Consider the following 26,073-nt stretch of genomic DNA (forward strand, 5'->3'; position numbering starts at 1 on the left):
ATTAAAAAGCAGATATGAAAAAGTGATCTGTTCTTTTTCATACAGTATTTTTCAGATTGTCCAGATACTTATATCTTAGCAGTGAAAAAATTATAGATGTTTCACATCAATTAAATAACCTTGGACAAAATGGTTATTAATGCACCCATGTATATCAATGATCACGTGTTACATTTTACTTGTTTAAAACCTTTCAACAGGAAAAATTCTTCCTTTTCCAAAAGCTTTGCTTCTTAATGTTACAGCACTTCCTTTGTTTGCGTGACATGCAAATATTATGTATTTTTTCACCAGTAACTCACACAAGAGAGATAATTTGGATGTTTAGATTAATTGGACTGATGCTAAAGTGACATCACATACAAAATATTACTCAAATGCTCTATCATTTGTGAATATGCAGTTATCAATGTAATTTAATTTGGGGGAATTTTCATTATTTCACATTTTTTTAATAAAATGAGTCATTACTATTATCTTAAAGCACAAACTTGCATGTTTCAAATTTACATAAAATTCTATTTACCATAGTTATGGTTTGGGAAGTTCAGGAAATTAATATAGGTAATGAGTAGTTTAGAATATTTATAGCTCACGGTTTAAGTCAATACATTCATCTAATTTTTATTGATTACCCATTATGTACCAAGTATACTAAGTGTCAATGGAGATACATGGGGTTAAGTCATGGTCCCTTCTGGTGAGAAGCAATTTAGTTGAACAGAAAGAACTGATACCAAAAGTGAGCCTGCTTTCCAAGTCAGAACATATGTGTTCAAATTCCATCTCTTAGAGTCAGACTTTGTATATTTAAAATGTATACATAAATTGACAACTATTATACAAATAGAAAAAAATTAGCTTCAAAGAGAAAAAAGGCATCAGAGAAAGAAGTGACATTCTGTGCAGCGAAAGACATAGTGTCACAGCCAGTCAGTCACAGCAACGCAACTGTCAGGCCACCCTTTCAGAACCAGCATGGACGTGAGCTCTTGGACTAGTCTTGGGCTCAAGTATCAGTTCCTCTAGAAAGCTAGTTAACACCCACTCCTTTGCCTCACTCTCCAAGAAGGGAAAGCTGGGTTATGGAAATCCTGCATTTTAAAATGTCTCCCTCGAAAATTTTTAAGTTTCCTTTTGGTACCTGATCAACAATGCCATCAAGACAGGGTGCCCAGATCTATTTCCATATGGGTCCAGTTATATGGAAATGCCTTATTCAAAAGTTTCTGGGATTGTCTCTGGAATCTTCAGCAAGCCAGAGCCCACTATATGCATTTCTCCCCTTTGGGGGTCCCTGACCTTTGCAATGATTCCTACAAAGGAAGAAAAATATTTAATGTAGTCAATAGGAGGTCAAAGTAGTGGTTGAGTGGATATAGAAGGATGGTAGAGAGTGCGAAGCATAACATTCCAGAAGTGGAAGGGACTTTTTATAACTTGGTAGCAAAATATTTTGCAAGCATCACTTAAAAATGAAACTACAAAACATTATTATTAAGGACAAAAGCAGGTTGTGGAGTAGCCTGTACAGTATGAAACCAATTCTATTAAAATGAAAAATATACAAACTGATAAGGCTACAAATGGCTTCTAAGACATTGGTATTCTAGCCATTGGTCTCATATCAGTGACTACCTCTGGGGACAGGGAAACAAGGCCTGGGATCGAGTATAACATTTTAAATATTTTTCGACAAATTTACCCTTCCTCAACTCAATATACCTTAGTAACTTGTTACTATACCTATGTTCATGTCTCCTAACTCCCTCTTTCAATAATCTATATTCAAACTTGATAAACTTCTTGTACTCTTCATGTACTGTCATCCTAAATTGACTTGAATCTCTTCTAGGACTGGATGTTTTGCCCCATTTCAATTCAATTAATAATCCTAATAATCATCTCTATTTTCCTTTTCCCTTACTATTTCTTCTACAGTTCTAGTAGTAAGAAAAAGCCGTATTTCAGATACCTTACTTATACCACAGTATTTTTTTTCAGAACTGTCATAATGATGTAGTACATTGAATGCTTATAATTCATAACTAAGAGAACTAACTGTCTCTTTAAAGTAATTAGCCCGAAAGGAACTAGAAGTCATCCAATGAAGTGAGGAGAGAGTGAGAAAAGTGGGACTTCCACAAAACCCACAAAATTTTCAAGAGAACAATATATCTTAAAAAAAATAACACTCTTTGGCCATTATGTTAGATTATTTTCTGCTTTTTATTAATTGCAGTACAGAGAAAGGAAGTAAAATGTTTAAAGAAATTTGTGTTCTTCAGACAAGGTGTTTTATACCAACAGGGAAGGAAAACATGAATAAGTTCTGCATCTTCATTTCCCTTTCTCATTCACAGGGTAGGCTGAAAAACAAAAGGAAAAATATAAGTACTGTTTGTTAAATATCATGTGTTTTCCAAATATATTTATATGAATGCCAAATTGCTTAGATTTTCTGAAAATTCCACCAATGATAACACATTCAAGTCTGTCTTAAACTCATGACTGCTGATATCTGTTAGGCAGGAGGGAGGTCTTGTATTATAAAGCCCTCTCTTCAACACCAGGTATCATCAGACCCCTCAGGCTGCAAAGTCACAGAATTTGCATCATCACTCCTCAGAGTCATTTACTTAACACCTACTTCTTACCTAAGTAAGAAGTACTTAATTGCAAACAAAAAAAAAGTGTTTCTCAAAGTTAGACCTCTGGGTAGAAAATCTTGCCAATTCAGACTAAAAGAAATCACTTCTTGAAATGACTACATTTGCAGAGATACAAAGCTACTTTCTTGATTGAATGCACAATATGTAGATATTATCATTTGGGCAAAGAGTAAGTTAAAACTAGGAGTGGAATAGACATCACAGCCAGTTTGGAAAACATGAAAATAATCCATGCTAAAAAATAGATGGACAACTAGTTTTGAAGAAGAAAGTTCATTCTATTTTTATTAATTTCCCTCAACCAAAATAAGTGAACCATGCTTATGTTGAAAAATTTAAATCTTTAAGTGTGTGGTGGTGTTTTAAGAAGAGAAATTCTATCAAAGCTCAGCAAGCTGACACATTACAGACTTAATAGTAAATTATTCACTGCAAGTAGAAGTTTACATAAAGTATCAGATTCTCCAATAAAATGAATTTGTTACTGAGCTATTAGGTGGAGTCACGTGACGTCATTGCTATTGAACTCTTTTTTCACTTGCAAAAATGCACATCCACGTGATTCAGCCTCTGACATAAGGTAACCCACTGCTGAACTATTGTTCAGTGGAATAATTCTGCCTGCTCTACCACATTTGGTCAGAACAGGACAGTGGTACTTTCAAGTACTGGCTCGAATTTTGAATTGTAGCTCTACCTCTCACTACCTGGGTAAATGGTTAACGTATGCTGTGGTCTGTGCCTTCATTTTCTCAACTGCGAAATGGCAATAATAATGGTTCTCAGTCAGGTAACTATTCTGACAACTAAATAAGTTATAAATAAAATGCTTATGACAGTTGTTGGGACTGTTATACATGGCATTTGGCAAAACAAATAGAGTTTTGCTATTTTAATAACAACAATTATAACTGCTTTTTAAAAATCCATTTACCTGAGAAGTTGTTGAATATGTTGGTTTTAGGCTAAGGCGGCTTGAGCTGAAGCAACAAGTTTTGGACCCTGAACACAAAGAAATGATAAATATGAGGGAAATATTAGCATCACTATTAAGAAAAACGATTCACCTTTCTATAGCCATATGTGACTACAACGTAATTTCACATGTATCACATCATTTCATTCCAGTTTAGTACTACAATCTTTAGCAGGAAGCTCAAGGATACCCATTGTCCACAAAAGGAATAAAAAATTCCTATTAGGTCATAGGTGGAAATAATAAATGATTCATACATTAAAATATGAACTTCCCCATTGACCTATAAAATCAAGTACTCAGATTCAACCAAACTAACAATTTTCAGGAAAATGATGAAGTAAATCAATGTTTTGATTTAATGATGCCTTTGCCAGAAGACATCAGGCCTTAAAATTATTTGTTTAAATTCATAAACATCATAACAGAAAAAAATATGACAAAACATTTAATAGTATGCTCTAACACATCAGGAAATTTAAAAAAAAATAGCTAAATCATTTTGCCAAACAATTGTATGTAGAACAAGATTCCTTTCCCACATGTATGAAGTGTCCTTCTGATATACAAACTCCTAAGATCTAGCTTGATGAAATACAACAACAAAGGAAATTAGACATATTAAAATAAAGTCATCTCCAGCACCTCTGTAGAGAAGCAGGCCTCTTTGTCATCAGCTGCACAGCATTTTTCAATGAAACCTCCAAAGTCTCCCATAACAGCTTTCAGTTGGTCCCCTGTTGCCTTGGGCTTGTGTTTCAACAGCTCAACAAGTGCACTGCATAAAATTAGATAAAAGGGTTATTGACATAAAGAAAATGGAATGGTAAAGACAGTTATGGTAAACTTTTCAGTAAATGTATGGAAATGATTATTTCTTGCATTTATACACTATTCAGATTTAGAAGTTATGTCATATTAAATTTATAACTAAAAATGATCCATGCTTATAGTTAGTCTGAGAATGCTTATAGTTAGTCTTTGTCATATATCCCCATTCAAAGTTAATCGTGGGGAGACCAAAGGAAATACAAGTATTAAAACTCATAGGATCTGCTGCTTCTCTTTCACTGATATCTTCTAAGATAATAGTGCTAGAGAGGCATGAAAGACTTTGCAATATTACTTTTAAGTCTCTAGCCATCATGAGAACCCAGCAAACACATCAGCAACTCTGTGTTGCTAAGTTTCATGCAGTTCTAGTTCCTTGTTTCAGCAATAGGGAGTCAAGCCACAGAACTCACATTCATCCAAGTTCCATTCTAAAAGACACATCTATAAGTGCCCATAGGAAAAACTTAAAATTACCATTTATCCCTAAAAATTAATTCTCCTATGATTTATATGAGATTATTTGCTGTCTACACAAATGCTCAGTTAATTGATCAGCATTTTTTTATTGGACCTGGCCTGAAATATAATTCTAGTACAGCTTTTATCTACAAGATTATTCTGAGTAATTTATAGGAAAAGTTATAATAAATTTTTCCCAAGAAAACAAAAAGCAATAAAATCACCTATTTTATTCTCAACACTTTAACATCTTAGTAAGGACAATACTCAAATACTCTCTTTTAAGGAACATAATCACTACTTCAGGAAAACTGGCTTATTTCGGTTTACAGTTCTCACTAGTCAGACTAAACTCAAGTAGTAATGAAATACTCCTCACGATTGTTTCTTGACTTGTTTCTGAGCTTCGGGAAGTGTGCAGATATCAGCATGGAAGGTGAATGTTTCAGCATTAAATTCTTTCGGAACATATGTTTCATCAACTTCCAGAGCAGAGAAGCATGGTCGCCTGCCCACCAAGGACTCAGTGCAGCATTTGGTAACTTTTTCACTCACTGGTGTCTTCTCATGCAGCACGCACAACCGGTTCAAGACCACAGAAAGCTAAAAAACAGGCAAGAGGGTAGAAGTTCAAAAGAAGAACAATTTAAAAATTCCCATGAACTCCTACTTTCCAATGAACCAAAGGAAGTGTTATGGTTTAACTAGCAACTTTAAATCAGAGGTTGATTTGAAGCAGTGATACGCTTGCTTTTAGATCTACAAAATATAAGGGAATTTTACAAGTTTTTTCCCTTTCAAATATATCTACATATTAAGAATAATTCACTTGAAAAAATAATTGATAAAAATAACTTGAGGTGAATACTGCTATGTGTGGGAAATTGGGAAATAGTCTTATACTGATACACTAAAGAAAAGACTCCAAAGAAAGTTAAAAAGGCCAGGATGAAACATTGAAAACTCATAAAATTTTTCAGTATAGTTTTGGGATCTTATCTAAACCCTCATTGTGATAATCATAACAAGTGACAAAGCCCTGGCTGCCACTGCCACCCACCCACACACACACACACACACACACACACAAATGTTAGTCCACCCCACTTCTCTGAAAGATAACTTCGTCAATAGTTAAAGGCAAATTTCATCATTATTAACTATGTTATAATTTAAAAGACTCACGAAGTCCTCAGCACAGGCCATCCTCTCTGATTCAGCACGAGTACAACACTTGGTGCCCACTTTCCCGAGGCTCCTGGAGACCTCCACGAGACTTGGAGTTGACACTTGGGGCATTTTCTTGGTGTAACGAACTATGAGCCTGTAACAAAAAGTCCATGTGTTTCAACCAGGCATCAAGCTCTTTGACACAGTAGTTAAAGCAGAGAATACTTAGTCTAAATTGACAAAAAGGGTAGTGGGGTTATGAAGCCCTTGTCCTGAGCAACTAGTTAAGTATAGCTTTGAATTTCATCTGTGTTGTGTAATCCTAGGAAAATGACTTACCTTATTATTATTCAATAACATTAATATACTTATTAAGTGTGTCTTTCAATAAATCCTACTGAGAGCTTTATATCAACATTCTAAATTTGAAAGCTATGGATAAATTTTCTCATCTAGAAGAGGGTAAGGAATATACCTGATTTCCAAAAGGATGGTACAAGGAAAATATGAAATAAATAAAGTAGGCAATATACCTGGTACAACATGTAATAATCACTAAGAATGCCAATCACTGCTGAATATCTACTCAAGTGAAAGAGTCAATCTCTTATTCATTGTTGTTATTCATCTAGCATTCATAGCTAGAAGAGTGTTAACGTGTAGGAGCTGATCAAAAAAAGTGCTTACTGAATGATGTGTTCCTTCTTGTCTTTGCCTCCATAGAGAAGGCTCTATTAGATCAAGACATCAGTCTGTCAGTCTGTATATTATAGCTTGAGCTACTGCTATTCAAGGTCTACAATTTTTGACTTTGTAAATTTACTGCTTCATTTAGTTCATCCATAAGCTATTTCTGAACCTCAAGGGACAGCCTTAGTTTTTACATCCTAAAATTTGGTATTTTTCTTCACATTTTCAAAAGGCCACTTTTTTTTTTTAAGATTTATTTATTTATACAAGAACTGGGGTACAAGCCAGAGGCACAGGAAGGTGAGAGAATTCACCAGAGACAGAGCAGGGAGCAGAACAGATACAGAGACCGGAAACACTGCTGAAGGGAGCAGCAGGCGAGACAGGAGAGGTCTGCCACTCCATGTGGGTATCTCCCTGGCTGGCCAGGAATCAAACCTGTGCTGCAGAGGCTGCAGATAGCTTCACAGCATTGCACTCAACCCTCTAAGCCACCAAGGAGGACCAAAAGGTCACCTTTTAAACTGTACTCAAATACAGGCTTCTCCATCCCATCAATTTATTTTATGTTCTTTTCTCTAGTCTTTCTTGATAGAGAAAGAAATACATATAGTATTTTTGTGATTCAAGTTCCTGTGATAGGTGATTTATACAGTAAGTCTTAAAGGGTTACAAACTGATCAAGAAAAATATTAAATGATGAATAAAAATACGTACGCATTCTGGAAGCCATACTCTCCAAGGCTGTCAAAAAGTGCACAGTTTTCTTTGATTAAATTCTGAGGCTCATCCACAAGAGGTTTAAGCTCATCAAGCTGAAATATATATATATAAAAATTGTGTTTACAATAGTCTACCTGAGGACCAAATGCAGGTTGATTGCATAGCTCTAGATAGAATGAGACCCTCCCTCTTTTTTAATCAGTGCAATGTTAATAGATTTATGATGCCAAATCCATCACAATACATCTGAACTGTTTATTTTATTGGCAAGACTCTATAGTATATGTGGCTAAAAAACTCCAGGGCCAGCAGAACAAGTGCTGGTATTTGAGCCAGGCCATCTGATGTATTTTCAAGCTGTACCTCTAAAATGGAGATAAATATGTTACTCACTCCAGAGAACTGCTCTATGGACTACATGGGCTAGTCATATTAAAATAGCAAGACCTAAGTTAGTGTTTGATTGAGGAAATGAGGTTTATAGCCTAGTCAAGCAGAAGGTAACAATGACCATCCTACTCCATATTCCAATGAGTTCTGCCTGTTCATGGATTCCAAATAAATGGAAACATAGTGTGCAAAAAAGAAAAAAAGAAGCTAGACAACCTAAAATTTAACATTCTACTTGAGATTATTTTTCTTATAATGTTTAAGAGCACAGAATTGAAAAATGTTTCAAGAAAAGATCTACATTGCACTATATAATCTTGCACATTTTTCTTCCTTGTTATTGGAATCATCAGTCAAAGGCTACATTTTTTTCCCCTCAAGAAACCTACCACTTTGGAATAGCATGAAGGAGGGTCATCAGTGGCACAGCACTTCTCCAGTGTGGCTTCATACCCCTTGGCAATTCTCAAGAGCATTAAGACAGAGTACTCAGGATGCCTTCTTGAGTTTTCATACAAAAACCTAATTCCAGGGGGGGAAAAAAAAACAGATTTACTTGGACAAATGACAAAAAAAAAAGTCACATAATGAGGTTCGAAAGTAACTCATATCCCAAAGGTCTGAATTTGATTGAACACCAGGAAATGAATCTTAATGTCTAATGACTTGGTATTCACACATGCAAGGGAAGAAAATCCTATATTGCAAAAAAATTAACAAGGATATAAAATAATGGTAATTCACTTTATTCATAGATATAGATATATTGAAAAAAAAAGACTTGGGATTCAGAGTTAAAATCACCTAGCTACCTGCCTTCAAATCCTAGATCTGCCACTTATCTTACTATTTAACCTTAAGCAACTTGTTAAAATTAACAGAGCCTTAGTTTCCTCCTCTGTAGAATGGAGATGATAATAATTACCTCATAAGGTTGAGTTACTTCATAAGTTGAGTTGTGAGAAATACATGACATAATCTATGCAAAGTACACAATCTCTGACACATATTAAATGTTTGATAAATGACACCTGTCATTATTATGTATAATTTGTTTGATTTGGATTATACCTCAAAAAGGTTATGATTGATAGGTAGGTTGGTAGGTAGATAGAGTCAAACTTTTCTTTTTCTTATCTGTGTGAGTGAAATTTTGAAGGGTACAAAAGTTTATGAAATATTATTTAGTGCACATAGTATTAATATATATGATGTTATTTTGTTATTTAAATGCATGCAGCCTTGCCATACTACTGGCCTTCACTTTTTACTTCTTTTCTGCCATCAGATGGATGGATGGATGGATGGATGGATGGATGGATAGAACTATATTAATTAATTTTTTAACTAAGTTTTAAAAAATATTTTAAAGGCTGGGAAAGGGAAGGATAATCATTGCAGATTACATGAAAATGGTAGCACTCTAAAGGAAAACCTAGTATTATCTTCCCACATTCTGAAACCTTGTAAGTATAGCTTCTTATCCACTTACGTGCCCAGGAAGACATCTTTTGCCTCTTGATAGTTTTTGCAAACGTCCTTATCATCAACAAAGTCAGCAGTTATTGGGGGCAGGTCAGCAGGAGCTTCATCTCTTTCAACCTCAGAAATGCAGTGGGATTTTTCCAACATTGGCTTCCCACAGCATTCCTTCAGCTTAGAGGAGATTGTGTCTTGATTTTCACAGATGTACTTGGCAAGCTGTTCCTATAAGAAAGTTGATGGAAATTGTTCAGTATAAATTGGCAATGCTATTCTTTCTCCCCAGATTTTCATTATGTTGGCAGAACAGAACATGTTCATCAGAGTTTAAGACCATACACACAGACAAGGAATGGGTTTCCTATGAGCTTATTATCAGTCTGTGCTTCTTAACCTGGAGATTCAGCTAGAACTACTAAAACATTTCCACTTGTTTAAAAAAATAACTAGTCAGTAATAGAACACCTATTAGTAATTGATTGATTTTATATTTCAACTGCTAAGGACTGAAGTTTTTAAATTGAAACAGTGCTATGTGTATATTTAACACAAAGTTATGTGTATGTTTATGCTAATTATCTGCATATTTAACACAAAGTTAATTGAGATTATAGAGAGGGAAAGTACATAATTTCCAAAGTTTTCTTCAAATATTAGTCATTCTCCAGCTATACCCACCCTCCAAAAAATTTTAGAAATCTACATTTGTAGATGTCCTACTTCAGCGTAAGCCTTTTTAATTTTTTTTTTAAAGATTTATTTATTTATGTATACAAGCACTGGGTACAGTCAGAAGTGCGGGAGGGTGAGAGAATTCACCAGAGCCAGAGTGAGGAACAGAACAGGCAGACTGACGAAGTACACTGCTGCAGGCGGCAGGAGAGATCTGCACGCCATGTGGGAACCTCGCCCGGCAGCCGGGGATCAAACCAGTGCTGCAGAGGCTGTGGGCAGCTTTGCAACCCTGCGCTCAACTGCTGTGCCACCAGAGAGGCCCCCTTTTTTAATTTTTAAAAAAGATTTATTTATGTATGCATACAAGAACTGGGGGGTACAGGCCAGAGGTGTGGGGGTGAGAGGGTTCACTAGAGACAGAGTGGGGAATGGAACAGGCAGATTGACTGAAATACACTGCTGAGGGGAGCAGCAAGTGAATAAAGAGAGGTCTGCTGTGCCATGTTGGTAGCTCCCTGGCTGGGGATCAAACTCTTGCTGCAGTGGCTGAGGATAGCTTCATAGACTGTGTCATAACCCCTGTACTACCAGGGAGGCCCTCAGCTTATGCCTTTTATCTCAGATATAGCTTAAAGGGATTACTAATTAGTGAATATGTTTATCACATCATTTAGTGAATAGGATAGCCAGTTTAAAAAATGTATATATAAGAACTACAAGGCAGGGAGAGGGCTGAGCAGACTAGGCATGGAAGGCAATCTCAACCCATTGTGCATCATCATCAATGATAAGCAAATTCATCTTCCCAAGTATGCATCTAAGCTACCAAAGAGCAGACTAGGAATCCTTACCCTGTCATCAGCACATTCAAGCAGGTCACCTTCACAGCATTCCTTGTTGACTTTGGTAAGATCTCCCACTATCTTGGAAATCTCTGCAAAGTCAGCCTTGGGGAATTTCTGGCTCAGGCGACTTACTGACCTAAAATGAAAATTCCCCACCAAAACATTATTAACATGCTATATTTTATGTGATAGTGATACAGGGCAGCAAGAGGCACTAAAATCGGCCAAGGACACTGCTCAAATAATGTACCAGTCACTGTAACAGTCTTCTGGCTTCAGCCATCGGTTAAATTAGCACTCAGAAAATGCTACTTAAAACAAAAAACTTGGACAAAGAAACATAGAATAATTTTTAAATTATTAATTCATTGGTTCTTATTTTAATGCTAGTTCTGAACCAAATCAGGGCAAAATATTTTCTTAAGGCAGAATTATTAATCGTAAGAGTGTGTAGGCTAGATATATGTCCTGCCATTCATAAAAGCAGAGATCAAAGAGGGATTATATAAGGCAGAGCATGCTGAGAGGCTGCAGGTCTGGAGTCCAGGCCTCACTCTCAGATCTGATTGTATCATTTATATTATCAGTGTGACCTTAAGCAAGTTACTTAGCCCCTTGGAGCTTCAGCCTGTACAGGTCACAACAGCATACCAAATTAAAGACTGTTGTGAGGATTAAATTAGACAATATACATGAAAGCATTTTATAAACTGAAAAATGCCATATGTACTTTAATTATCATTTTTACCAATAAAAATACATTCTTCCTGAATTCTAAAGGTTTCTGAGAAGAGAAATTGTATGACATCTACAGAATTAGGTATTTTGATTAAACATACTTTTATCAAGTTATTGATCTAGCACAAATCCTAAGATCTATGACAAAATGTAAAAGGCAAATATCCACATACTTTTAGAATTATAGTGTCATCTAAATTTGATGGAAGATATTTCTTCTCCCAAGCCAATCATAGACTATTTAATTGTGTATTGTTTTATACTGGAGTTGTTTTGCTTATTGATTTTGTTGATTTTGGTGGTGCAGATGGTAAGGATGACAAGAAAAGACTGTTCAATTTAAAGTTTCTACAGAGCTTGCAAAATGTCTATTATTCTCATTTTATCACCTCTTCAAATTGATTTATTGTTAACTAGCAAGAGGGGATGGGGTTGGGGGGAAGTTTCCTTGGCTCTGATGTTAAAGGATGCTCCTAGAACTATCTAAGTAAAATAAAAGCAGGTAGAAAGAAGAGACTAAGAACAGAGTTAGAGCAATGAGAAGTGACCTGAATGGCTGAATTTAATTGTCAGAACATAAAAAGAAAAGCAGATATTTTAACATAATAGCATGGGGTATGGAAATACAAATTAAAGACACCTGTTCTATAAAATTAGTGGAATATTAGAAAAAGATCCCTAATCTTTATATATAAATACGAGTTTAAATATCAGTCTTAGAAGAAAAAATAGGATCACCCCCTAAATTCTTTGACTGCTTAGACAGTAGAAAATAATGACAAGTTTTCATTTATGCGTGATTTTACCTCTGGTATATTTCTACCTTTAAGACAACCAAAAAGATGTGTGTGAAAGCCTGTGTAAAATGTTATATGAATGTCTAATTTTGTTAATTGAACTGACACCCTTTATATTACTGTAAAAATACAATCTAAGTTTTAAAATACCATGCTTTGAAAGCTCTTTCTCCAAACTTTTGGATACTGGCACACTTGAATCTCTGTTTGGCAGATGAAGTCAGTACTACTTCCTTCAAAGCATCAATCTGCAAAAAGAAAGAATTTGAAAAATTAGGGTGAAAAAATTCTGTATGAAATACCCCCTTATACATTTAGCTGAGACTAGCCAAATTAAATTTTAAAGAGAGAACTTATACTTAAGTTGCCAGGTTCTCGCTATTAGAAATTCATGATTTCACTATGTAGGAAGAAGAGAGATCAGTCTGGTCATAGAGAAGGCTCTAGGTAGTCAAGAAAAGTAGTCAAGAATATGGAGGCATTGCTGGAGGGGCAGGGGAAGGAAAGTGAAAAGAAAAGTAGAGAAACAAATACACCAACATCACAGGAAACAGTACTGATTTAATTTTTATTTCAAATCCTCCTACACCAACTCTCACAAGATCCATAAAATATCTAGAAAAGAGAATGCAGTACCTAAAAAATATTTATGGACTGAACCAGGCTCCTAAATGCAAGTTAAATTCTCCATTTTGAATTCCACCCAATTAAAAAAAGAAAAAGCATCATGAAATGATAAACAAAAACTGTGGCCCTTTGTTATGCAATTTTACAAATGAGTTTCTCTATTTCACCATAAGTATGAGCACAATAAAAAGAGGCAGAATATTAACATATATACACAATGATTCCTTCTATAGATCCACTGGGCAAATCTTAAAGAAAGAGGGATGAAGAGACGAGAGGTCTTCAAAGAGGGTCAAAGAGCTTTGGGTGGGAGAAGAGTCAGGAAGATTTTTTGAACATGAGAAGTTTATATCAGAGACTAAAGTTTCCTATATCTAGGTATAAGATGTCCAAAATCTGAGATTTGATTATGAATTGGCTTTTTTAGTCTTTTTCTGAGGCATACCTTTGGTGTCAGGCAGGCACCTTTATCAGCAGCTGAGCAGCAGTCTGTCAAAATTTGTTTGTATTGCTTAGCATAGTAAAGGAGTTCAGGAGCATAAAAGTAAGGATGTCTTCTGGCAACTTCATATAAGTAACTAAATTTTTAAAAAGAAAAACAGTCATTTATCTATAACAGACAGTGTTATAGGAACATTTGTGATCAACATTCTCCTGAGAGCCTCTAAAACCCAAAAACATCTAATTACTAAATAAACTCAATTTGGATGTGGTAACCTTTATTTAGGTTAGTGAAAAGGTTAAGTTTATGTGTATGAATTATAATATATTACATATATAAATATGTAAATAAATATGCTTGCATACATAAACAATATATTAAATTAGTACAATTTGGTGATACGTAATTGACTAAAATGAAATCATTCTGAGAATAATTAAATACATAGTTTCATAATATTCAATCTCAAAATTTTTAGACACATCATATAGTTTCAGTGAAATCCAAAAATCTTTTATCAAAGTTTTTATCATGTCAAATTTGTAGTGTAAATATTACTTCTTTGAAAACTGTTATCAGAACTTAAGCTTCTCAACCTTAATGTTGAAAATATTTTTGTCATAGTAATTGTTATAATGAGCCTTGACCTACTCCATAATTTTCAAATTTGAAGCCTAAAAAGCTGGTAACATACTGTCCTGCAAACTTCTGTTCATTTTCCTGGAAGGCAGCACACAATGCATCGGGCTCTGGTCGTGTATATGGACCGAATCCTGGGTTGTCGTCTTTGTGTTGCAGGAAGCATTCATGTCTCCCAGGCTCTTGTTTTTCGCAGCAGTCAGCCAAATCACCATACTTTTCACGAAGAGATGCAACTGTACACAGTTTATCTCCAAAAAGAGTTTGCTAAATAGAAGAAAACAATCTTTTTAATTTTTACTGTATTTTTTTTATTGAGATAACATTGCTTTACAACATTGTATCTATGAAAATAAATCAAACTTCAAATTTTAAAAATAGGCTTTTACTAATGAAAGATTTTCATCTAAATACAGTAAGACTGCTGTGTGTAATCTAAATAAGGAATATACACAATGGAATACAACATAGTTATGAAAAATAGATGAACTCTTGCCATTTGCAACACATGGATGCAACCAGAAAGATTGTGCTAAGCCAGTAAACCAGAACAAGAAAGACAAATACTAATTGATTTCAATCATGTGTGGAATATAGAGAAACAAAACTCAACCAAAACATACCCTAGAAATTTAACTGTAAAACTGAGGCTATCTGAAGGGAACAGGGAAAGAGGACAGCAAAGTGTGGAGGGTACCCACTGGACAATGTTGAAGGACCATGGGTGTCTGGAACATGGGTGTGGCCCAGTAACATATATCTGAAGGGATATGAACCTACATGACTAAATTACAAACCACTTAAACCAATGTCACCTTAGGATAAATTAATAAATTTTAAGAGAAATATAGATTTAAATGAAATGTTTCTAAAATTGTGGGTAGAAGTAGAATGTTGTTATCATAGATGAAATAATGGCTAAACCCACCTTTGAGTGTTGCTTACAAATGTGGTCAATTAGTAAGTATTGAAAAAATGAAAATGGGATTTTTTTTAAATGGTCAGTATTACTTAAAAGAAGAAATATATTCAAAATCAAATGTTACTTACAAGTGGTTTGTCACAATTTGCAGCTGATTCATCAGTAGCACATGTCTTTGCAAAATCAGTTACTTCGGTCACTAATTTTACATGATCTTCAAAGGGGCATTTCTGGAGATACTGAGAAAAGGCAACCAACACCCTGAAATAAAGGACATACAAAAATGTAACATAATACAATTTTTTGAGAAATTCATGAAATTCATAAATTCATCTCATGTAAAATTTTCTACAAAGCAGGTTTCTATGCTAGCAAACAAACTGTATATTAGTATATTCTATATCTTATACACCTAATTATTATATAATAGTCTAATCACATCAGCTAGTTTATGAAAACTAACCAGCGTTTTATGGCTTTTTAAGAAAGAAGATATATGTTTCCATCAGGTATAAATATATGTGTGTGCGGGCCTCTCCCGGTGGTGCAGCAGTTGAGTGCTGGGTTGCGAAGCTGCCCGCAGCCTCTGCACCACCGTTAGATACCCGGCTGCTCCCTGGCCACCAGAGGAGGGTCCCACATGGCGCGCAGACCTCTCCTGCCGCCCGCTGCTCCCCTCAGCAGTGTATTTCGTCAGTCTGCCTGTTCTACTCTCTGCTCTGTCCCTGGTGAATCCTCTCACCCTCCCGTGCCTCTGACTGTACCCAATGCTTGTATAAATAAATAAATAAATCTTTTTAAAAAATTAAAATATAAAAATAAATAAATATAAGTGTGTGCATGGCAGGAGATGCACACATAAAGAGCAAACAACAAAAAAATGACATTTTAAATAGAGCTAGTTGTTGTGACTGCAGGTATTGTATATGCCCTAGATGATTTAAAACCAAAAGCAAAAATCACACACATTTCAATTGATCAGAATGTGGGATGAAGTTTAACTTTAAAAAATAAACTAGGGCCTCCACTGGTGGCGCAGGCGGTTGAGCACAGAGCTGTGACGCTGTCCACAGCCTCTGCAGCGCAGATTTGATTCCCGGCAGGCCAGGGAGAAACCCACAAGGCGCAGCAGACCTCTTCTGCCTGGCCAGCTGCTCCCTTCAGCAGTGTATTTTGGTCAATCTGCCTGTTCTGTTCCCCGCTCTGTCTCTGGTGAATCCTCTCACCCCCCTCCCCATAACTCTGGCCTGTACCTCAGTTCTTTAATGCATAAATAAATAAATCTTAAAAAAAAAGAAAATAAACTATTTTCTCATTTTTGCTAGGTTAAAAATTATCAAGATGCTCTCAAGAAACCATAGATCTATTTACTAGAGAAAAGAATTTTTAATAAGTGATGTGCAAAAGGAAACATACACTAAAATATTTTCACCATGCAGGTTATATAAGAGTTCCAAAATGTGGTATATGTATATATATATAATGGAATATTATTTAGCTGTTAAAAAAAAAGATAGAAACCTGCCACTTGCAACATTATGGATGAACCCAGAAGGTACTATGGGTAGGAAAATAAGTCAGCTGAAAAACATAAATACCATGTGATTTCACTCCTATGTGGTTCATAAAGAAACAAAACAATTAACTAAAAGGAAAACAAACATTTAACTATAAGATCAAATTAGTAATTACAAGAAGGTAAGTAGAAAGGATGGAGGCTAAAGTGAGTTAAAGGAGCCAATGGTATGGTAAAAGATGGAATTAAACTTCTAGTAATGAACATAATTCAGTCCACATAGATGATAATTTACGATGATATACACATGAAACCTATATAATGTTACAAACCAATGTTACTTCAATAAAATTTTTTTTTAGTTCCAGAGCTACTGTCCAATACAGTAGCCATTAGTTTATGTATAATACAGGTTTAACTAAAAAGTAAATATAAATTTTTATTCTTATTGCATTTGCATATCTAAATAACTCAAGAGTAATTTATGAGGCCAGTAGCTCATATTGGACAGCACTGATTTATAGTGCTGCAATGCTGTGCAGAAAATTCTGTTGACAGTTCTGCTCTAGGGTCAAGTCTGATCACATAAGAATATAGGAACTTCAGATAATAACCAATGACATTAGAAACAGTAAATTTAACTCTTCAATATTTTAACTTACAGGGCTTTGAAATTTTCTTCTCCCAAATCATTATACCGGTGAGCAATCTCACTCTTGTCTGGGGAGGCGGGAGGGAGTTGGGAAAAGGAAAAACAAATGAAAAAGTTATTAAAAGAAAACAATTGTTTATGATATTACTTTTTATGTTTCTCTCCATCTGACTTATGTATTCATTTGTTTCAAAATGTTGGACTCTGATTCCTACAGAAAATCTTAGGATGATGGTGACCTGTTTCTTTTGCATTTAAACAGGAGTTATTCAATCACCAATGTTACTATTTGAAAAATCTTTAATATTTATAGCTTTACATTCAAACTTTGATAAGGTCTACTTCTCTTGTAATATCTATTAATAGCTACGAAGAGGACAGTTTAAAATGAAAAATACAATTATAAACTTTATAAGATTAACAATACAGATTTTGATTTTTCATAAATCAATACAGTGGATATGCTTTGGGAATATGGAGTTATGAATACTTTTTTCAACTATATTCTGTGAAGTTTAAGTCACCCTAAATTCCTAGATGTGCAAAAAGAAATTACAGTTACTAAACAATTATCACCATTTCATTCACCTAGGGCTTTAGAAATATATTAATAAATAACTTTTTAAGGAGTTACAAATACAAAATATCATTGCAGTCCAGAAACTTACTTCTTTAAAGATATAGAGTTTACTGAAACTTTTACTGGGAAGTTTAAATAAAACTTGGATAATAGAAAAATAGAATTCTTACGTGCATCTCGACGAAACAGACCCCTGGAATAAGCAGAGCTGAAGAGGAAGAGAAGGGAAATAAAGGTTACCCACTTCATTGTGCCAAAGCCTTGTGAGGTGGATAGAAGAGAAAAGGTAGGATGAAGAGAGGAAAATTGGTACTAATATACTTCTCTAACCAATAATTATAGATTATTAACTAGACTCATCTTTGAATTTCATTGGTTCCCAACTGATTACAAAATTCATGATATTCTTGCCAAAAAAATGTTTGACTAAATCAGTTGCGTATGTTTGCCATCTGGAACTGTGTTCTCTACAAGATCTTGTCAATTCATGAAAGTTATGTAAAACATCTTATCAAATTTTACATAAGAGTTTAAACGATTTGTCCCATTATCTGAGATTAACCATTTGAACATTTTAGTTTTCAACATTTGCAAAAATTTAACCAAACCAGTGACTTAGCTTGGAGATAAGACATACTAAAAGAGCTAAGCTCTGAAATGTATCTATTATTAACTCCAAGTATTTTTTTATCAAATACTAATGAAAAATTTACACAACACACACACATACACAGTCTCTCTCTCTCTCCTTTTCATTCTTCTAAAACTGTTCTGTGTGAAAAAGCTGATGCTGTTGCATCACGTGCAAACTAAGGAAAAGCCATAGCAAAAACAACAGCAATGAACATTCAGGAGTTCTACATTTCCAATCCAATTATGGTCCACATATGATTCAGGTCCTGTGACAGGAAATTTTCATACAATGTGAATAGATCTCATGGGATTTTCAGGGCATGAGACATGGGGGAGAAAGTGGATACAAATGATGGTAATGATGATCTTTATCATTTTTTTTAAATTTTTTTTAATTTTATATATTTTTACATCATTTTTCATTTTTGCACAATGTATGCATTTTCATCTTGGTTATAGTCCCCATACAATTCCCACTCCCTCCCCGCCGCCCCCGCAGTGGCTCAAGAAGATGTGGTACACATGTACAATGGAATATTACTCAGCAGTCAAAAAAGACAAACTCTGGCCTCCCCGGTGGCGCAGTGCTTGAGCGCTGGGTTGCGAAGCTGCCCGCGGCCTCTGCGACGCCGGTTCGATCCCCGGCTGCTCCCCGGCCACCGGAGGAGTATCCCACATGGTGCGCAGACCTCTCCTGCCACCCGCTGCTCCCCTCAGCAGTGTACTTCAGTCCTTCTGCCTGCTCTGCTCCCCACTCTGGCTCTGGTGAATTCTCTCACCCTCCCGCGCTTCTGACTGTGCCCAGTGCATGTATAAACAAAAAAAACCAAACAAACAAATATAATAAATAAATAAAAACATGCCTCTATTAAAAAAAAAAGACAAACTCATGCAATTTGCAACAAAATGGATGGAGCTGGAAGGGATTATGCTCAGCAAAATAAGCCAGAAAGAAAAGGAAAAATACCAGATGGTCTCACTCATAGCAGGAATTTAGAAAACCTAAATAAGGGACCAGGAAAAAGACTAGTTATAATAAAGTAAATATCAAAATCAACAAGCAACTATAAACCAGAGATCTTTGTTACCTTAATACACATAGGATGTGATTACACCACTAGCAGTTTAAAAATTCTAGAACTTTTTCACAGGCATCATATCCTTTTCATTCCTGTTTCACACTTTCTCCTTTTTAATTAAAGGAAAGATACCATACTCCTTTTTAATATTATTTTAAATTTCAAATAAATTTATATTTATGTCTAAAAACAAAACAGATCATTTTTCAAAAAATATTTTTTCAAACAACCTTTCCTACTTCCCCCCCAATGTTCTGATTCCTGATCTCTACCTCTAAAAAGTAATTCACATTCTCTTTCTCTCTGTTTCTCTCTCTCCTCTTTTGCTCTAAAGATGAAGAATTACAGATTTCAACAAGTAAGACAATTATCTCTGGTACTACAGAATAATTATTATCAAACCAGTCATTTTGCTTAATTAAATAACAAAGGCAAGCAAAACTGTCACTCAGGTTGCCCTATAGCATATATATGAATACATAATGCACTACCTAAGAGAAGCAATATTTTTTCTAATTTTATTTCATTTTCAGGAATGGGTGCTAATTAATCAAGCAAGGAACAGGAAATGATAGATAGCATATGACAATGATGATGATGATGAAGGTCTTGATAGATAAACAGATGGATAGATAGATGACAGAGATTGTAGACAAATTTTTTTTAAGTGGCACAATAGAGTACTGAAAAACAGAGCCAGAGTTTTTTCTCAGCCCACAGATGAACAGAATATCTTCCTGTGGAATTACTTCCACTTAAGAAAATAATTTTTCAAGCCCAAATACTTATATTAGAAAAGAAAAAAGGAAACTATACTAACTTTTTAACTTTCTAAGATAAAGTAATTTCTTTGTGGATAAATTATATCAGCTATCCTTTTAGCTTCTGAGAAAGATTAGACCCCTTTCATTTGAATTATGTCAAATCCTAGCCTTTTCCTTGTGAGTTCCAAGGGAGGCTTGATCAACATGCAATTCTTATCAATGGATATACTTGCATTATTAATTCAAAAAACCAGGATTTTGTCATGCATATATATACTTTGTGCATATTTTTTTCATTTAATATTCACTGTAACATTACATATTAAATCAATAGTTAATGTCAACAGTCAAGAAAAATTCATCATGACATTAGAAACTAAGTGATTTTTCTATATTTCATGAGGAGCTTACAGCTTTCAAATGTAAAATTGAAAACATCTAATTAATTTCTTATAGTATCAATAAGATGTTTTCCATGTGTGTAAATATTAAAAATCAGTAGTTGTTAGAGAAAGTAAAACATTTAATTCTTAACATCTACATTGTTAAATTTCATCTAAATTAGTAAGTAAACCTTGAAAACTTGCATTTTGTGGATTCCCAAAGTAAGAATTCCTACATTTTTCTTCTGTTAATATGCATATACATTCCATAATGAGAAGAATAAAAACCATGTACTTGTTACTTATTTCTAAATATCCGGTTCTGCAAGCTTTTAAACTCCTATATTTAGTTAGTTATCAAAGGTCTCTGGCAAATATTTAAAACCAAAAAGCAAATATTTAAACCAAGAGTTAGAAGTATGACTGCAGAATCTAGTTTCTAAGTCTTCCATAAAGTGTCCAATGATTTTACATTGGATAGTCATTCATTAAAGTTATGTAAATTAGACTCAGCATTTAATGTCTTGAAAGGCAAATGACTATTACTGATGAGTCCAAATTCTTCTCTGTTGCTACACGGAAAATTGGCACCAAAAAAGGTGCACTTCAAGAATGATGGTATCAAAAAGCAAATATTGTCCTATTTATTTAAGAACACCAGTATTTTTGCTGACAGTGAATAATCCAGAAAACACTACCTGGTACTTATCTTAAGTAGCATCACCTAGTCTTTCATTCATACTCAAAACTTACTTAATACCAAGTACGTGCTAGGTTATGGGGAGACAGAAGTTTGGTAAACTATAGTTCCTGACTTCAAAGTGTCTACAGTCTAACAGGAGGATAGTCACAGAGAAAGATAATTATAATGTAAAATTGTAAATTGCTGTGCATGTAGAAAACAAGGTAGAGTAATAGGGGAATCATGCGGAAATAAGATCTGTGGTCCCTAATGTCTTCAGTTAACTATGCAATTCAACAGTTTGTAAAGTTTCATATTTGCGTTTTCTAGGTCTGGGTTCATTTTTGCTTGTGAAGGAACTTTGTCTGAAGAAATGGAATGAGTAGGCAGAGGACTGAGGGACATTAGGAGACTACGGACATGTGTAATTTATAAATATGTGATAAAAGACAAAAATGCAGAAAATAAAGAATTAGGCCCATATTTACAAGACAGTAGAATTTCTTGCATGAATGGGAAGGAAAAAAGGGGCAGGCTGGCAGGCAGAAAAGAAAAGTAGAATTTGAAATTACTTGGGTTTCCAGTAAAAGTAAAGATGAGATTGGCCATTTTATTATTTAAAACTCCAAAGAATGATATTGCATATATAGAAAGCTATAAAACTTTCAAGGAAAAATAGTTTATCTAATATGGTTGACAAAGTCCCTAGGCCATCCAAATACTCAGTGATAAAAGAGTGTTCCTGATTCAGGTCATACCTAACAACACCTTGTTTCTAGATGTCCGAGAGGGCATTCCTTGGAAAATGACTCTTAAATTGAGAGGTTTGTTTTTTTTTTTAAATGGGTATGAAGAGGGAAGAAAATACCCTATCAGGTACACAAGATAGAATGTGCAAATGCTTGAGTCAAGAAAGAGCATGAGGAAACAGAAAAAATAGATAGAGAACTGGGGGAAGCACGGTGTGCAATGAGTTATGAGATAGATAAATTTCTGTCACCTTAACTACAGTCAATATTTTTGCTTTATATTCTAAAAACAATGAGAAGTTGAATGATTTTTATTAGTTCAATAATGTAATTGAGTCATGCTTCAGAAAGATTACTCAGGCTGCAGTGTGAGAATGAGACTAGACAGGAGACGAGTACTCATAGGAAGACCAGCCACACAACAAATGCAATAGACCTAGGAACATAAGGTGAGATATTGACTTATCTAAATGGTGTATATATGGAAAGAAGTGGGCAGAGATATTTAGGAGCATGTTGGACTGATGTTGGACCCGAGCAAGATATCCCATTCTCCAAAATCATTGCTTTAGCAGGTTTCTTCTGGCCTCTTCCAACTGTGCTTCGCCCCAGAGGGCAAAGTACACAAAATGAAGAGTATGTGCCTACCAAAATCTGTCTTCCTTTTGTTTTAAACCATGATCCAGGAATCCTAACGCTGGAATCCCTGTCCAAACAGCCCTGAAGCTCTCCTGTAGAGAGGGCTCCTGAGAGGGCCTCTCACATGGGTACATTTTCCCATGGGAGGACCAGACCATTGATATATTTACTCCTAGGTCTGAGAAGTCGCCAAAAGGCAGCTGCTTGGAAAGGTATGGAGCAAACTGGGACACAAAAGTTGGTGTTTACGCATGCACACAAATAAGGACACTTCATAATACAGATGAAGCTGGGGTGGGCAGAAAGGGAAGGTGAGCTGGGGTGGGGCATGGTTATCCCTATCACAAACTCCAAGAACATAAAATCAGGATTTGATGCCTGTGAGCAACAGAGCAAAGATATAAACCCACAGAACTTGGATCAGGAGTGTATAGAGCTAATATATGATGCTTTCCCAAAAAATATATATATAGTAGTCATTCTCTCTACTGATAGTTTCTAAAAACTTCATTAAAAAAACTAGCAACAGCAAATGTTGGCAAGGATGTGGAGAAAAAGGAACTCTCCTGCCCTGCTGGTGGGAGTGCAAACTGGTCCAACCACTATGGAGAGCTGTGTGGAGATTCCTGAACCTACTAAAGATAGAGCTCCCATATGATCCAGCAATTCCACTCCTAGATATTTACCCAAAGGACACAGAAACATCAATTCCAAAGAGCACCTGCACCCCTATGTTTATAGCAGCACTATTTACAATAGCTAAGCTTTGGAAACAACCCAAATGCCCAAAAATAGATGACTGGATCAAGAAGATGTGGTACATATACACCATGGAATATTACTCAGCATTCAAAAAAGATAAACACATGCAATTTGCAGCAACATGGATGGAACTGGAAGGGATCATGCTTAGCGAAATAAGCCAGAAAGAAAAAGAAAAATGCCGGATGGTCTCACTCATAGCAGGAATCTAGAAAACCTAAATAAGGGACCAGGAAAAAGAATAACTCTAAGAAAGAAAAAATCAAAATCAGCAAACAACTATGAACCTGAGACACACTATGGTGGGTGGGGGGGCGGGGAAAGGAAGGATTGGGGTCAAAATAAGGGGGTTGCAATTGTATGGGGAATATAAAAATAAAATAAATAAATAAATAAATAAAAACTTCATTACGTTCACAAAGCTACATCCATTGGCATTGGCAGTAGAAATATTTTTCCTTCGGTTTGAGCTGCAGAAGCTGGCATAGGAATGTATCTATTTTGTTTTATGCTTTATTTTATTGTTTTCCTAAATTAAGGTCTCCAAGTATCACAGAGAGATGGCACTTTACTGTTCCTGCAATAATCTCAGTGGTTGCAGCAAGATAGTCAATAGAAGGAGGCAGTGTGAGTTAAGAAGAAAACAGGCACTGGAAACCTCATTGGGAATTTTGAATGAAAAGCTCCATGAATATTTCAATTTTCTGAGCATCTCACAATAAGTTCAAGCTAGACTCCACTATTTATTATTACTTCACTATTTTTAAAAAGTTATGTAAAATTTGTTTTAGAATATTTCAAGTAAGATTCATTTCAATGATTGCTTTGCCAATTCTGGAAGACGTGGAAAGAGTACTCTTTCATAACTCTAAAAGCAAAGTCCTTCTAACCCACACAAAGACCTCTTCTTAGGAAAATTAGGTTTGAGTTTGTTTTCAGTTTAGTTGTACTGGTGATTGCCTTTCAAACTAAATAGGTTAGATGAGACATCTGTGGAATTTGTTTGAAGGCAGATGGGCACTCAGATACAAAACTGCTGAATTAAGCAGAGGCAGAGAGTACTGGAATGAAAAATACAAATGCAAGCCACATAAAGGCAGTAACCAGAAAAAAACAAGGCACTTGTAGTAATGAGCATCCTTTCAGTAATAATTATCTAGAGTTTTCTGGGTGAGATATACAGCTACTCCACAGAATTGTGACTGCACATTTTTCTCTCTTATTCATCCATTCAGTTCATTCAAATGAATATCTAGTGTTTGCTATATTTCCCACATATTTCTAGTGTCTATTCTTGGTTCTATATGAGGCATAAACAAGTGCTGGTTTAGAGAACAGACTGAGGAATGTACTTCCCAATTCTAAATTCTAGTTCTTCTGCTGATTACATGGAATTGAGCAAGTTATTTCAACTTCTCTGGGCCTTGATTTTCTCTCCTCCATACTGGGGATAATGTTGACTCATGAAGTCACTATGAGGATTAAATTAATTAATGCACATCAAGTGTAAACAGTGCCCAGCACATATTGGTACTTAAAATTTTTTTGGATATCAATTCCATTATTATCATGAGGCTGGGACCGGCACATGTTCTTACCTCAAGAGTATTCAAATGAAATTGCACCTGTAAACATACATTGAAGACCACTTTACTAAGAATACAAAACAACATGTGGTTACCTACAGATTGATATTTAGAGATTCTAAAGTTGTCTGTGTAGGAAGGGCCGAACAGAGTGCTGTGAGGCAGGGTGGTTAACGTACCACTTAATCTAAGTCTCAAATATGGATTCAAAATGGACATTCTGCTATCCTGATTATTCAGACCAAAATAAAATATACAATAAGTGAAGAGGCTCTAAGAGGGGATAAAAAGGAGGCTAGGATGGCTATAACACAGTGAACAAGGGAGAGTAGAAGGAGATGAGGTACCCAGGGAGGCAGAAACTGGGATCTTAAGTCTTTAGTAAGATTGAAGTTTACTGGTTTATACACAATGTCATAAACCAATTCTTAAGCAGCAGTATGATGATATCTGATTTCAAATTTAGAAAGATCACTGTCTGGATGCAATAGACCACAGTGGGAAACAGTAGAAGTAGGGAAACCAGCAGGCTATTGTGGTAACCCAGGCAAGAGATGATGGTGTTTGGTCTGGGAGCATCATAAAGGTGATGGCAGTCAGATTCTGAATGCATTTTAGGAGCAGAGCTGCTATTTCTTACTGTTAAATCAGATGTGAGGTGTGAAGGACAAAGATGGACCTAATAATGACACTTAGGTTTTGACCTAAACGTCTGAGAGTATTTTGAAGCCATTTATGGGAATGGGGAAGAGGGAGGTAGGAGAAGATAAACCAGGCTTAAGAGAGGTAGTTAATAATAACAATAATAATGATAATAATAGTGAAGTAATTAATAGTTTGATATGACCTTGTTAAGTTTGAAATATGAATATAGAACTCAAGGAAGAAGTCCTGGCTATGGAAAAAAATTTGAAAAAAATAGATAATATAGATGCTATGGTTAAATGATAGATTTGATCACTCAGGA

The 26,073-nt window shown here is 35.2% G+C and overlaps 1 protein-coding gene across 1 annotated transcript; it reads right to left on the reverse strand.

The window, feature by feature from the left end:
• Positions 1-3,632: 3,632 nt before the first annotated feature.
• On the reverse strand, positions 3,633-18,078 carry ALB (albumin; the record flags this gene model as incomplete). Its single annotated transcript, XM_084233234.1, has 14 exons — positions 3,633-3,674; positions 4,294-4,426; positions 5,321-5,544; positions 6,127-6,265; positions 7,519-7,616; positions 8,304-8,436; positions 9,407-9,621; positions 10,923-11,052; positions 12,602-12,699; positions 13,524-13,656; positions 14,215-14,426; positions 15,210-15,342; positions 17,260-17,317; positions 18,000-18,078. 14 exons carry the CDS (start codon positions 18,076-18,078, stop codon positions 3,633-3,635), a joined length of 1,827 nt encoding a protein of 608 aa, XP_084089360.1.
• Positions 18,079-26,073: the final 7,995 nt, after the last annotated feature.

This window comes from Talpa europaea (assembly GCF_964194135.1).
Source record: "Talpa europaea genome assembly, chromosome: 5".
NCBI classification, from domain to species: Eukaryota; Metazoa; Chordata; class Mammalia; order Eulipotyphla; family Talpidae; genus Talpa; species Talpa europaea.